The sequence below is a fragment of the Prunus mume genome, linkage group LG7, assembly GCF_029339155.1.
Source record: "Prunus mume cultivar Tortuosa linkage group LG7, ASM2933915v1, whole genome shotgun sequence".
Lineage (NCBI taxonomy): Eukaryota > Viridiplantae > Streptophyta > Magnoliopsida > Rosales > Rosaceae > Prunus > Prunus mume.
In genome coordinates, this window is record NC_142704.1 from 2,680,684 (window position 1) to 2,693,668 (window position 12,985).

The following is a 12,985-nucleotide window of genomic DNA, read 5'->3' on the forward strand; positions in this document are numbered from 1 at the left end:
CGACACGTCTCGGGACGTAGGCCAAACGGGCCACACTCATCGACACGTCTTCGGATGTAGGCTAAACGGGCCACTCTCATCAACACGTCTCTAGACGTAGGCCAAACGGGCCACACTCATCGACACGTCTCGGGCGTAGGCCAAGCACGGGCCACTATCATTGACACATATATGGCGTAGGCCAAACGACCCACACACATCAACACGTCTCGGGCGTAGGCCAAAGGTCACTCTTATCGACGCGTCTTGGACGTAGGCCAAGCGGGCCACTCTCATCGACGCATCTCGGGCGTAGGCCAAGCAGGCCACTCTCATCGACATGTCTCCGAGCGTAGGCCAAAGCAGGCCTCTCTTATTGACACATCTTTGGATGTATGCCAAACAGCCACTCTCGCATCGACATGTCTCCGGACGTAGGACAAGCGGGCCACTCTTATCGACACATCTCGGATGTAGGCCAAGCAGTCACACTCATCAACACATCACTGGACTTAGGCCGGACATGCCACAACCAGAAACACTCAAGCGAGTTCACAAGACACTTTGGGAATTGAAGTTAGAAAAAACAACTGAAATTTTCATAGCAAAGTGACCAACCGACCGAATTCAACAAAAAGATGGTCAAGCAGGACCAATTATTCTACACAAGAAAGCAAACTACAAAAGCTGAAAAGAAATAAAAAAGTCTTCATTTACTCCGAGACACCAGCAAGAGATCCATGATCTACACCTCTTCGGCGTCTGCTGATCACCACGTTCTCAATAGCTCCACTTGCTTGATCTGCGATGTCGCCACTACCTCATCTGCTGCATCCTCCTCTGCTTCATCCTGTTCCGCTACCGCCTTTTCGACCGCCTTTGCTCTTTAGCTCCTTTCATGTTCACAATATTAACCGGCTCACTTTGCATATGAAGCAAGTCAAAACAGAGCATCTTGATGTCTCCATCTCTGATGGCATTGAAGGGATCATTTTCAATTGAGCAGTCCAACAGCAGACAAGTTTTGGATAGTTTCAGCAGCAAAAACTACACCTTTTTGAAGCTGATGAAATGTTGCTTCCTTTTGTTTTTCTAAGGAAAGATTCGAGAAGGTGCCAAGATCGTGGGCCTGATGGATGTGATCGACCAACTCAGCACAGGAGGACAGGTTTGATAGAAAGTTCATCTTGAGCAGGTCAAACACACATGCATCCCCTGCGGTGGACTTGTTCACCTTAGGATCAACGCCAACGCTAAAGATCCCTTCGCCCTGGCAGATAACATTCTTGTCTTCTTAGCCTCCGCCAACCTCACCTCCAAATGAGTCAATGATGCTGAATCAACTTCACGCTTGATTGCTCACGACTCAACAGCTGGATCATGAGCACTTCCCGCTCGATCTTCATCCTTTGGTGATGCAGACGACTCGAACTTCGAAGAGGAATATTTGCATCTCTTTGGCTTCAAGAGAATGAGATTGGGCACGAGTTCCACGAAGCGGATCATAGTTTTCAAGCTTGTCGCATTGAGGCTCGGGTAGAACACCGAACACCGCCCATACCACCAACCTTCTTGCTATCTGCACCAACGAGATGTTTAACCCTGGCGATGATGATGGAATAACTCTTAGTTGAGTCTTCTCAGCAGAAGGGATCCTTGGTTTTTTCCCCAACAGGGACTCATCTTTCACCAGCAAAGTCGCAACTTCATTTCTTGAAGACTTGACATCACCTTCCTTTTTTAAGGGAGTCTAGCAGAACACTCCTCCTGTCCGGCCAGATCATCCAAGTCGGACCATTATGCTTCCATATCTCAACATCCACAGGCGGGGGCAAACCACCAACTTTCTCCCCATCTCTGATGAGGATTGCAACGCCGAGGCCCGGCATGCTCCAACCCATACCTACAGTGATAGGCGCGGTGGTCCATCTGCGCACCTACTCCACCACACTATCGACACCGCCAACCGTCGCATGTCATGATTACAACTAGCTGAACTTCCCCAAGTGGCCTTCGTTGCAAAAAAGAAGAAAATGCAAAGAAAAAGAAATATACATGCTCGACTTACCTTGGGATGCACGACGACTTCTCTCTTCAACAAGTAGTACAAATTCTCCAAGATCTCTCTCAAGCTAGAAAGTAGAGAAGTTAAGTTTACGATGTGAAGAAGAGTGAAGAGAAGCCCTGCATTTACACAGGTTGGGTATCCTAGGTCAAGAAGGAATCACAAGCCCATTTCTATTGGGAACCAAACTCCAAGAACAGTAAAAAGCTCACTCCATTTGGGAACCCAATCTACAAAAGGAGCCCAAGTCACAGAAGAAAGCCCAATTACAGCTAGACAGCCCAATAGTTGATTCACATCTCCTACATGCCAAGTCACAGAAGGAGCCCAAGTCACAGAGGAAGCCCAATTACAATTGGACAGCCCAATAGTTGATTCACATCTCCTACATGCCACCACGCGCCATGCAGAAGCTAGGGGGCATTTGTGGGAACCGAATTAAATCAAAACCCTAGGTCAAATGATTCCTTCCATTTAGGAATTATTTGACCTAATTGGGAATTACTCAACCTAATTGGGAGTTACTCAATTTAATTGGGAGTTACCCAATTAAATTGAAGGTTACCTAATTAAATAGAGAATTGATTTGATTCCTACCACAATTCCCAATTAAATGAGGAGTTACCTAATCAAATTAGGAATTGATTTGATACCTACCACAATTAGGGATTTGATTTACCCTAATAAATCAAATCCTTAATTAATCAAATCAATTCCAAATAGGGGACGAATAATTCCCTTCCATCTACGGAATTATTCTTTTGAAACCCTAGCCTCCAAGACCACTATAAAAAGATAGCCACACACAAGGGTTGAGGTACGTCTAAAATCTCTACTGAAACTCTGCAGAAAATTCCTCTCAAACCCTAGCCACCTTTTCTCTCTCTCTCTTTTACATAAGGCTCTGGCCGCCCAGTTTACATCATAAACACATCTCCGTGCCCTAATTAGCTAGTGTTTTTCTTACAAACTCTTAAACTAATATAGGCATCGGAGGGCCTTTGGCCAACACCCCCCGGGTGTGGTCCTCTTATTGGTTCTATTTTGCAGGGAGAAAGAGGCGGCGAAAAAGAAAATGGAATCTTTCCAATCGAATATTCTCGTGAGGAAATTTGCTCCCACAATGTTCATTTGATTTGTCAACAAAGGCAATTCAACACTAGTTCATGATTCTATTAATTTGTGGTAGAAATATACTGTTATTTCTTTATTTACTTTAATCAGAGGCCACCTTTTTTCTTTTAACTTTCTTTTACATATTATTGAACATTGATGAAAGAGAGATGCTTTCTGTATAAGCTTCTAAGTTGAGCTTTAATTTTCATTTCAAGCCAAATGGAGGTTTCACAAAAGATGCCTCAGGTGACTAATTCCTAGCCCAATCTTCACCATACACATGTTTTGTTCGTTTGATTTATGTTTTTTTGTTTGTTCTGTATCTCGCATATGCTCATTTCTCTTCAATAAAATATATGGGGTTTGAGAACAAAGGAAAACGTAGACCCCTAATCCTGCTCCTCCAGTTGAAGATATTGATCCTAACCCATTTCTGCAAATATTGGCCTCATTCGATAAACAAGATGCATGATTTAAACCATTTGATGAACATAAAGGTAGTTGCAAACCGATTAATTTGTCAAAATCAAAAGAAAGCACAATCCCGGTGAAAAGAAAAACACTTAGCGATTAAAAAAAGTAAAAGTAGCATTATAATTCTACAATAAATACAAGTGTCACTCATAGCTATGGAAACAAATAACATCAATGAGGAGAAAAAAATCCAAGAACAAGTATTCATCAATCCAAAATCCACATCATTATAGAGATGTGGCCTATCGCAAAGGTACAGTCTACAAAATAACTAGTCTATCTTCACTTGCAGTGTAAAGATTTGAGGGTCTTAGCTGCTACATCAAAAGCTATGGTGCAGTTCATGTTGGTGGCCTTCTTCTTCTTCATGATGAACATAATTGCAACTTTTCCATTCAATCTTCCTACACTGTTGAGCGTCAACACCCCGCTGCTCAATTCGTTTCCAAGATTTGAACCAGTTATTGCACTTGAATCCAAACTCACATTCGCATTTTTTTTTATGGTCGAAAGCCATCCAACCTTGCCCTTTGCGATATTAATTACTCCCACAGTCTGGCCTTGGTGTTGAAACGTGACATTTCCAGCATTGAACTTGTAGGAACCCCAGTTGGCTGAGTTCTTGATCCTGATTTGGGTTGTGAATTTCAAGTCGAATGAAGGCGTTGATTCCAAGCTTTGGACGTTGATGTTGCCTAGCCTGAACTTGGGGGTCTTTACTTTCATGACAGTGAGACTCATTGTGGTGATAACTATGATCTGAAACACAACAAAAATAGTAATATATATGGCCAATTTGATTTTCTTCTTGCGTTTCAGCTCATCAGCATTTTCCAAAGACTCTGCGTCACTTCTTTGGTAACCATGGTTTGCCGGGGCTGCAGGATAAGCCTTCTCAGCCATGTTTCTTAGTTTTTCTTTTTCTGATATGAGTGAAAAGGAAATTGAGGACTTGGGTTTTGTAGGATATGAAACTTGGAAATGCAGGGAGTTGTTAATGGAAATGATGGAAGAGTAGTCTGTTATTTATAGTGTGTGGGGAATTTGGCCAATTTCAATTAAGTTGTGTGGTGGAATGAATTTCCTGGAAAATGTGAGTTTCAGGGGAAGAATTTTGCACACGCCATACGCGTCCAAATGTGGAAATTTTTGACTTCTAGATGATGGATGACTTTGTTGAGGAGAACCCTTTTAGGCTTTTTGACTTAAAAGTGAGTAGATGGATTTTTCATATTAATTAAATATCAATAGAAGCTTCTGATGATAGATGAAATGTTCTAATACGGGTGAGAACATGCTGACTACGTGTTACTGCTCCCTTGTTCCTCAGTGGCAATTAGATCATCACATCAGCCAACCCTCTAATCCAGGACAAGAAAAGTCTACATTTTGTTCGAGGAGGTCCTAAGCTCAAATATCTGGGAAAAGAGTTGTCGAATCCGGAGAAAAACATTTGATTGTGGTTTGCGTTTCTTCGCCCACAATCTATCATTTCCACTGCCAAATGCTCATATAGAGTTGCATCCTTGCTCCTTGTATCCTTCTCCATTAATTCTTGAACCACATTTACCTTTTGTTTCTTCTTCAGTTGGTAAAAGACCTTTGTCCTCCCTATTCTCACTAGAAGTAGGTGCACTTTCTTCTCTTGTCCGGGTCGCAGTAGTCATCATACTCTGTTCTTTGGGTTCAAAGTCCTCTCTCCACCATTCATAAAATTAAAATAGGTTTTTTATCACAAAACATCCCTGATGTTTGCGAAACTATAAAATTGCATCCTTAAAGTTTTTTCGTATTATTCATGGTCCCTAACGTTAATATAGGTGCTCTTAAATAATCTCTCTGTCAAAAAAAATGTTAAATTCAGAGATATAATCATCAAATCAATCCAAAATTATAATATATATATATATAAGTCTTCTCTCTCCCCTCTTTCTTTTCTGTTTCCTCTCTCTCTCTCTCTCTCTCTCTCTCTCTCATCTTTTTGAACTTCCGGCTGTAGCTGCTCTGCAACACCACATTGTCTTGCTCAGAATAATTTGAACCATTTGAGGGCCATTTTTACTGGTAAGTTTCGTTTTTCTAATAACTATGTATAGTTTTGAGCTTTTTTTTCCTCTTTCTGAAAGATCAAATTTTTAGGGGTATAAAACAATTTGAATTCATGCTTGTTGCTGGGTTTCTTTTATTTTTCTCATTTCCTTCCTAAATTGTAGCCCATGACATGTCTCTTTTGTGGAGTAGTTATTCATTGTTAGTCCACGACAAATTTTATTTTTTTCTTCATTGATTTAGCGTTCACTATCTTCAGTTAAACTATATATTTTGATCATTCCCTCTTTTTTTTCCAACTTTATATTGGAGTTTAAGGAACTATTTCACCTTTTCTCTTTTATTTTTTTATTTGCTTTTTTCGGACTTGAACTGCGTAATGCATTGTAAGGACATATTTTGCCTCTTTTTTCTTGTATATGACAGTATGAATTGCAACAAATATTTGATTAAAAGTTTTTTTTTTCTTTTGCTGTTAGTTTGGCTGAAGGCTACATAAGCTGGAACACTTCTTGTGTTTCCTAAAAAATGGCAATGAAGCAATCAAATAACATATGGATTCGACGCCAACAGTGCCCGTGTGGAGATTGGAAGTGTTACATTCATTATGAAGGAGATGATCTGGGCTCAGTAAGTTCTCAGCATGTAAAGAGTGAGACAACTCCATCTTCGTCATCATCAGAAGCTGTCATCACTCCTTATGTTGGTCAAATTTTCAAAACTGATGATGATGCTTTTGAATACTACAGCAATTTTGCCCGGAAGAATGGGTTTTCAATTAGGAAAGCACGCTCAACCAAAAGTCAAAACTTAGGGATATATAGACGAGATTTTGTTTGTTATCGGTCAGGATTTAATCAACCAAGAAAAAAGGCCAACGTGGAGCATCCTAGGGAGAGAAAATCAGTACGATGCGGATGCGATGCAAAGTTGTATTTGACAAAGGAAATTATAAAAAAAATAGATTGATTTGACGATTATGTCCTTGAATTTAACAGTTTTTTTGATAGATGAATTATTTAAGAGCATCTACATTAACATTAGAGACTGAGTGATACAAAAAAAAATTTAATGATGCAATCGATAGTTTAAACGTCGAGGGCGTTTTGTAATAAAAAGCCATTAAAATAAAATGATGTATAACATATGGCGGAAGCAATCCAAGAGGAACAAGAGCGACAACGCGCACAATGGCAAATCGGTAAACTGTAGATTTGGGCTCTCGTTTTTAGAGTTTTTGAAAACTTTGTTATTTCTAAGGTTTCTATGAATATTTAAGCATACTTTACCCGTCGTATGTTTTGTTATTCCAATTTTATCAATAAATCTTGAAATTTCCTCGTATCTTCTTTGTGGATTACAAAATTACATGTTTTAGGCTAAGATATAGCCAATCAATTGTCACGCTACGTGATAAAATATGTGAGCTGACTCTAGATGCTTATTTACATTACATGTGACCTAATAATTAAAAGATGACAAACGAATTAGCACATTTTGTATGTTGAGTATAATTGAAACATGGTGCTTTAATCATTAATTCGTGGAGGGCATGTCGTGTAATGGACATTGAAACTTTTTCATTGTTTATTGGACCTTTACTTGGGCCCATACCTCTCAACCCTCTCATCAATCCACTCCCTCATATCCCTCAACACAATCTCCGCATTCTCATCGGGCTCCCCTTGTATCAAGGAATGGTACATCCCATCGTAAATCTTCAAGGTCTTGTCAACACTCGATGCCTTTTCGTACAACAGCTTGGACGACGACGGACACGTCACCCCGTCCGCCGTCCCGTGCACTGTCAAAAACGGAGTCGTGACGCGCGAGAAGTTGTCCTGTATGTACTGGCACACCCTCGCGATCTCCCTCATGGTCCCCACCCTAGGTGGGCCCGTGTATCTCCTCGGATTCGAGGCTATGATCCTCAGCTTCGCGGGGTCCTTGATCGCTTTTCCGACCATCTTGTTGTCCGGCATAGCCGCCCACGTGTCGGCGATCCCGAATAGGAGGCCGTACAGGAACAGGTGGACCTTGCTGGGCTTCATGTTCTCTGGGATGACGAAGAGCGGCGCGGAGAAGATCAGGCCCGTCCACGTGTCGGGCGGGGACTGGAAGTACATGAGCATGGTGGCAGCGCCGCCCATGGACTCGCCGAAGAGGAAGGCAGGGAGGTGGAGGTATAATTCGTTGCGGCGCACGTGGAGGAAGAAGGAGAGTGACGTGGCGGCAACTTTCTCCATGTCGCCAAGGTAGCAGCGGAGGCCGTCGGATCGCCCGTGGCCAAGGAGATCGGCGGCGAAGACGGCGTAGCCCCAAGTGGCGTAGTGGATGCATATTTTCTGGAAGAGCCAGCCGGTGTCGGATCCGTAGCCGTGGGTCATGAAGACAGTGCCTTTGACTGTTTGATCCAACGGCAAGAAGCTCTGAGTGAAGATCTGGCCGTTAGGGGTCTGGAAGAATGATTTGGCGTTGCGCACGCCTTGGGAGGTGTAGTAGTCCTCCTCTGGCATGTCGCCCCAGAAATTAGGAGGCGTTTCGGTCGCCATCAGGGATGGAGCCGGAATTTCAATATGGTGGGTCTAAATTTATCTTATCGGACAAACCTATGGAAAAAGTGAATTTCAGTGATGGCAAAAACTAGACATAATTGATGATTCATCATTATATCATTATTTCTCTTAAAAACTTCTCGAAGAGTCTTTGATCTCTTAACATTTCGATGTTGGCGCGACATTATATAGTATAACGTATTGAATAATATATGAAAAATGTAAACATATAAACTAACAAAAAATCCAATAAAAACATACTTAAATAGTTAAATATCTAATCAAAATCAGAACACCAAAATCAATTTCAACTCATAATGAATTATCAAAATCCCTAATGAATAATTCATACAAGCAAGAACACCAAAATCAATTTCAACTCATAAACTTCAATTGTAAATAACTAATCATAAACCATAAATATTCCCCAAAATTTCAACATTAAAAAAAATAAAATAATAAATAATAAAAAGCAGATGATGAATGAAAGATTACCTTAATTTGCTTCAATTAAGATAGGCAGCAAGCATGGGTTGGAAATGATGGTTTGCTGCTGCGCAAGAGAGAGGGGGAATTTTTTCTTCCAAACAAAAAGAGAGAGAAAGGGAATTCCCGTCGTTAGCCTAGTCGCGAAGAGCGGGGTTGGATTTGGATGCGGAGGAAAAATGGAAGCGGATTTTTAAAGGGAGAGAGTTGGTGGATTTGCTGTGAGTGCGGTTGGTGGGGGGTTGGTGGACTGCCTTTGATGAGGTCGACTACTACTAGAATGGTGTTGACGCGTGAACTCTTTTTTATTTTAAATTTGTTTATTGAATCCTGATGTCTTTGTTGTGTTGTTAGCGTCACGCAATCATGATGGATACCTCTACTCTGCGTCAATCACTACTACACAATTCGGGTTCAGGCACCGTTTTTATTTGTGCTCTTAATTTCTAAGGACACAAAACCCATATAATTGTGCTTTATAAAATCAAAGAGCACGATGCTATGCAGCTACTTTTAAGTTGACAGTTTGCTCTGCAGCCACTTTTAAGTTGACAGTTTGCTCTGCAGCCACTTTTAAGTTGATGGTTTGCTATATGGATAGGAGTTTCACACTAGATTGTCATTTGTGTCAGACGCTATAGAGCACGAAAAGAGGCATTTGTGCTTGTATTCTGAGAGGGTAATGACCATTCATTCTGGTAAGCTATAACTTACAGATAGTGTAAGAGTAATTCCACCCATTTATTCTTTGTCATGGCAAGAGGGGGTTTAGAGCAGTCACTATTCACGTAAATAGTAATTATCCTTACAAAAAAAACATTTTTTGTTTCCACCTGTTGCCATGGCAAAGGAAAATTACTATTCATTTTTTTGTTTTTTTCACAATTTTTTTTACCTTAATAATTAATTTGGATAATATTTTCGGATAAGATTTTCGGATTCCTACGTGTCAAGACTATTCATAATCGGATAAAATTTCCGGATAAGATTTTTGAGTTTAAATTTCGGATGAATTTCAAATTTCAAAATTTGGATGAATTTCAAAATTCAAATTTCAGATAAATTTCAAATTTAAAATTTCTGATGAATTTCAAATTTCAGATAAGATTTTCATCATATCAAATCAAGCCACGTGGCATCTCTATCTGGCCAAAATTTTCAATAAAACCAGAGGCTCAGCTCATTACCTCTCACACCACATCTTTCCATATTTTCATTTCTCATAGTTTAGAATTCATACTTCATTCTCAATGGAAGATTTGAGGAGATGCTTGGAAAAGCAAGAGCGAGAAGCAAATGAGAGAAGCCGTAGACGAGCTGAAAGGCAAAGGTTGCAGAGAGAAGAAGATGAACAAGTTGTCATAGCAGTAGCTTTGCTAGATGAAGAAAACCGAGGTCGCCGTCATGGTTCACAAGTCGGTCGTGGCTCGAATGTGGACAGACATATGCATTTTCGGGATAAGAATCTTTTGGAAGATTATTTTATCCCAACTTCTTTGTACTATGATGTTGATTTTCGAATGAGATATAAGAATGCAACCTCATTTGTTCAATAAAGTCATGCATGATATTTGCAATTATGATGCATACTTTGTTTAAAAGTGTGATGCTGCTGGGGTTTTGGGACTTCTTCAGGAGCAAAAGCTTACAGTAGTTATACGAATGTTGACGTATGGTTCATTTGCTGATCAAGTGGATAAGATTGTCCTGATAGGGAAGTCCACTACGTTGGAGGCCTTGGTAAGATTTTGTGATGCTATCGAAACTCTGTACACGAGGGACTACCTACGCAGACCCACTCTCGAGGACCTCCAACGGCTTCTACAAAAAGCCGAAGCTCGAGATTTTCAGGAATGATTGATAGCATCGACTGCATACACTAGCGATGGAAGAATTGCCCAACTGCCTGGCAAGGAGATTACGGGAATAGAAAAGGCAAAAAAGTATCATCCTTGAAGCCGTTGCTGGCTTTAACACATGGGTTTGGCATGCCTTTTTCAGAGTTGCCGAATCCTAAAATGACCTCAACGTGCTAGGTCAATCCCCGGTCTTCAACGATGTTTTGAGAGATGCAGGGCCGAATATCACCTATCAAATCAACAATACAATGTACCAGACGGGGTATTAACTAGTTGACGGCATCTACCCGAGGTGGACCACATTTGTCAAATCCATTCTCAATCTCCAATCCCAGAAGCAAAAATTATTTGCTTCCTATCAAGAAGGATACATGAAAGATGTCGAAAGGTATTTTGGCATCCTCCAAGCTCGATGGTTGATTATTCGAGGTGCGGCATGTATGTTTGATGAGGAGGTCCTGAGAAGCATTATGATGACTTGCATCATCTTCTATAATATGATTTTGGAGAATGAGTATGATTACGATGCTGCAGAGGTCTACAAACCGGATCCCATGAACATGGCCTTGACACGAATTTATGAAAAGCTCATGGGGCCAAGTGGAGAACCGTTTTAGCCGGATCCGTTGGTTAGGGATGGTCGTTTCATGAACCGTATGATAGATCGATATACAGAGATGCAATCTTCGTATATTCATGAAAGGCGTCAACTTGACTTGATGAAGCATTTATGGGCAATGAAAGGCAATGAAGGTGAATGATAGAGCATATATGCTTTGGTTAGGTTTTATTTAGTTATGGTTTGGTTGTGGTTTGTTATTATTATTGTGCTTTGGTTGTAGTTTTTTATTATTTTTTATTATGCTTTGGTTGTGGTTTTTCCTTTTAATTATGTTTTGTTTGATGTATAGAATATGTTGAATAAAAAGGTATTTTATTGAATGTTTTATTTATTAAATAAAGAAAGCTAATACAAGTCATTAAGAATTAATACTACTAAAATAAAATACACGAATTACAACAACTTTAATACAAAACATGAAAAATAAAAATAAATAAAAGGTATGCCAACTAATTTAATGGTTTTGATCATTTAACCAATCCGTGTTGCTAGGCCCATCGTCACTGAAAAGTCTTCTTCTCATAACATCCCTTCGTTCTAGCTTCCAAAATTGTTTTGTTTTAATGGACATATGGCTTGTATCCATGGTCATGGTTTCCCAATCCTTCTTGTCAATGATTTTTTTGTGCAAAAACTCCATTTCTTGAAGATTTTCTGCTCGAATTGTCATCTCGTTCTCTTGGTGTTTCCGCTCCATTTCAATTCTTATGGCACTTTGCCTTACAATTTTCTCCAAAAATTTTGATGTATTATTGCTAGAATTACTCCCTTTTTTTTGCCTTCGCAGCCTTTCAGCCAATGGACCTCGGCTCCTTTTCGATGGGTGAGTCTTGACTCATAGGGGAATCGAGAGGTGAATCCGATGTCGTTGAATCATGGAGTGGCGTCTCGTTTAACATAACGGCGGGACCCGTGGGAATAATTCTGAAGCGTTTGCAAATTTTCACCACCTCCCAACATTCATGATGGTTGAAAGTTTTTTTTCCTTGCCCAATTGCACCAAACCATATCTGTGCTTGAATCATCTATTAACAAAAAATATATATATAATGGAAATGCAAGAAATATTTACAATATATTGGACATGCAAGTAACATAAAAAAAAATGGTAATGCAATTAACCTTACAAATATATTAGAAATGCAACAAATATTAACAAAATACTATTTATGCAAGAAATATTAAGAAACAATTGGAAATGCAAGAAATATTAAGAAAATATTGAAAATGCAAGAAATATTAACAAAATATTGAAAATGCAAGAAATATTAACAAAATATTGAAAATGCAAGAAACAATATATATATATATATTAGGACATTAAACTTAATAAAACAAAAATTACAAAATACTTACCTCGCTACTAAGATTTTCCCCGCTTCTATGGTTGTCTCTCGCTTTTGCCAAGACATCTCTCCATTTCCCAACTTTTTATTGAGAATTTTCCACCTACTAAACAATGTCATTTCCGTACGAGTCGACCCCGGAATTCTTTCACAAAATTCGACATGAATTTTTTTTCACATATGAAAAAATTTCATCCCATTGCCTGACACGGGACAATGACTAATTTGGAGCCAAGACTCAAACAAGAAAACAGCTTCCATGGTGCTCCACTCCCTCCGGTTTCGATAGAATAACCCATCAAGTTAAGAAATAAAAACACAATTTGAATGAGAGGAAAATGTTGAGTAAAGAGTGAATAATAGTATATGTAGAAGAAAATGTACAAGGATTGGTGTTGAAAGTGAAGGGCATTGATATATTGATAAATAAATAA

At 39.7% G+C, this 12,985-nt stretch overlaps 2 protein-coding genes across 2 annotated transcripts; both read right to left on the minus strand.

The window, feature by feature from the left end:
* Nucleotides 1–3,730: 3,730 nt before the first annotated feature.
* Nucleotides 3,731–4,639, minus strand: LOC107881566 (uncharacterized). Its single transcript, XM_089055622.1, has one exon. The coding sequence runs from the start codon at nucleotides 4,535–4,537 to the stop codon at nucleotides 3,917–3,919; it is 621 nt and encodes a 206-aa protein (XP_088911748.1). The 5' UTR covers nucleotides 4,538–4,639; the 3' UTR covers nucleotides 3,731–3,916.
* A 2,548-nt stretch (nucleotides 4,640–7,187) lies between these two features.
* On the minus strand, nucleotides 7,188–8,953 carry LYSOPL2 (lysophospholipase 2). The gene is made up of 2 exons (XM_008240794.2): nucleotides 8,734–8,953; nucleotides 7,188–8,292 (listed from the first exon to the last, which is right to left on the minus strand). The coding sequence occupies exon 2, from the start codon at nucleotides 8,233–8,235 to the stop codon at nucleotides 7,282–7,284; it is 954 nt and encodes a 317-aa protein (XP_008239016.2). The 5' UTR covers nucleotides 8,236–8,292; nucleotides 8,734–8,953; the 3' UTR covers nucleotides 7,188–7,281.
* Nucleotides 8,954–12,985: the final 4,032 nt, after the last annotated feature.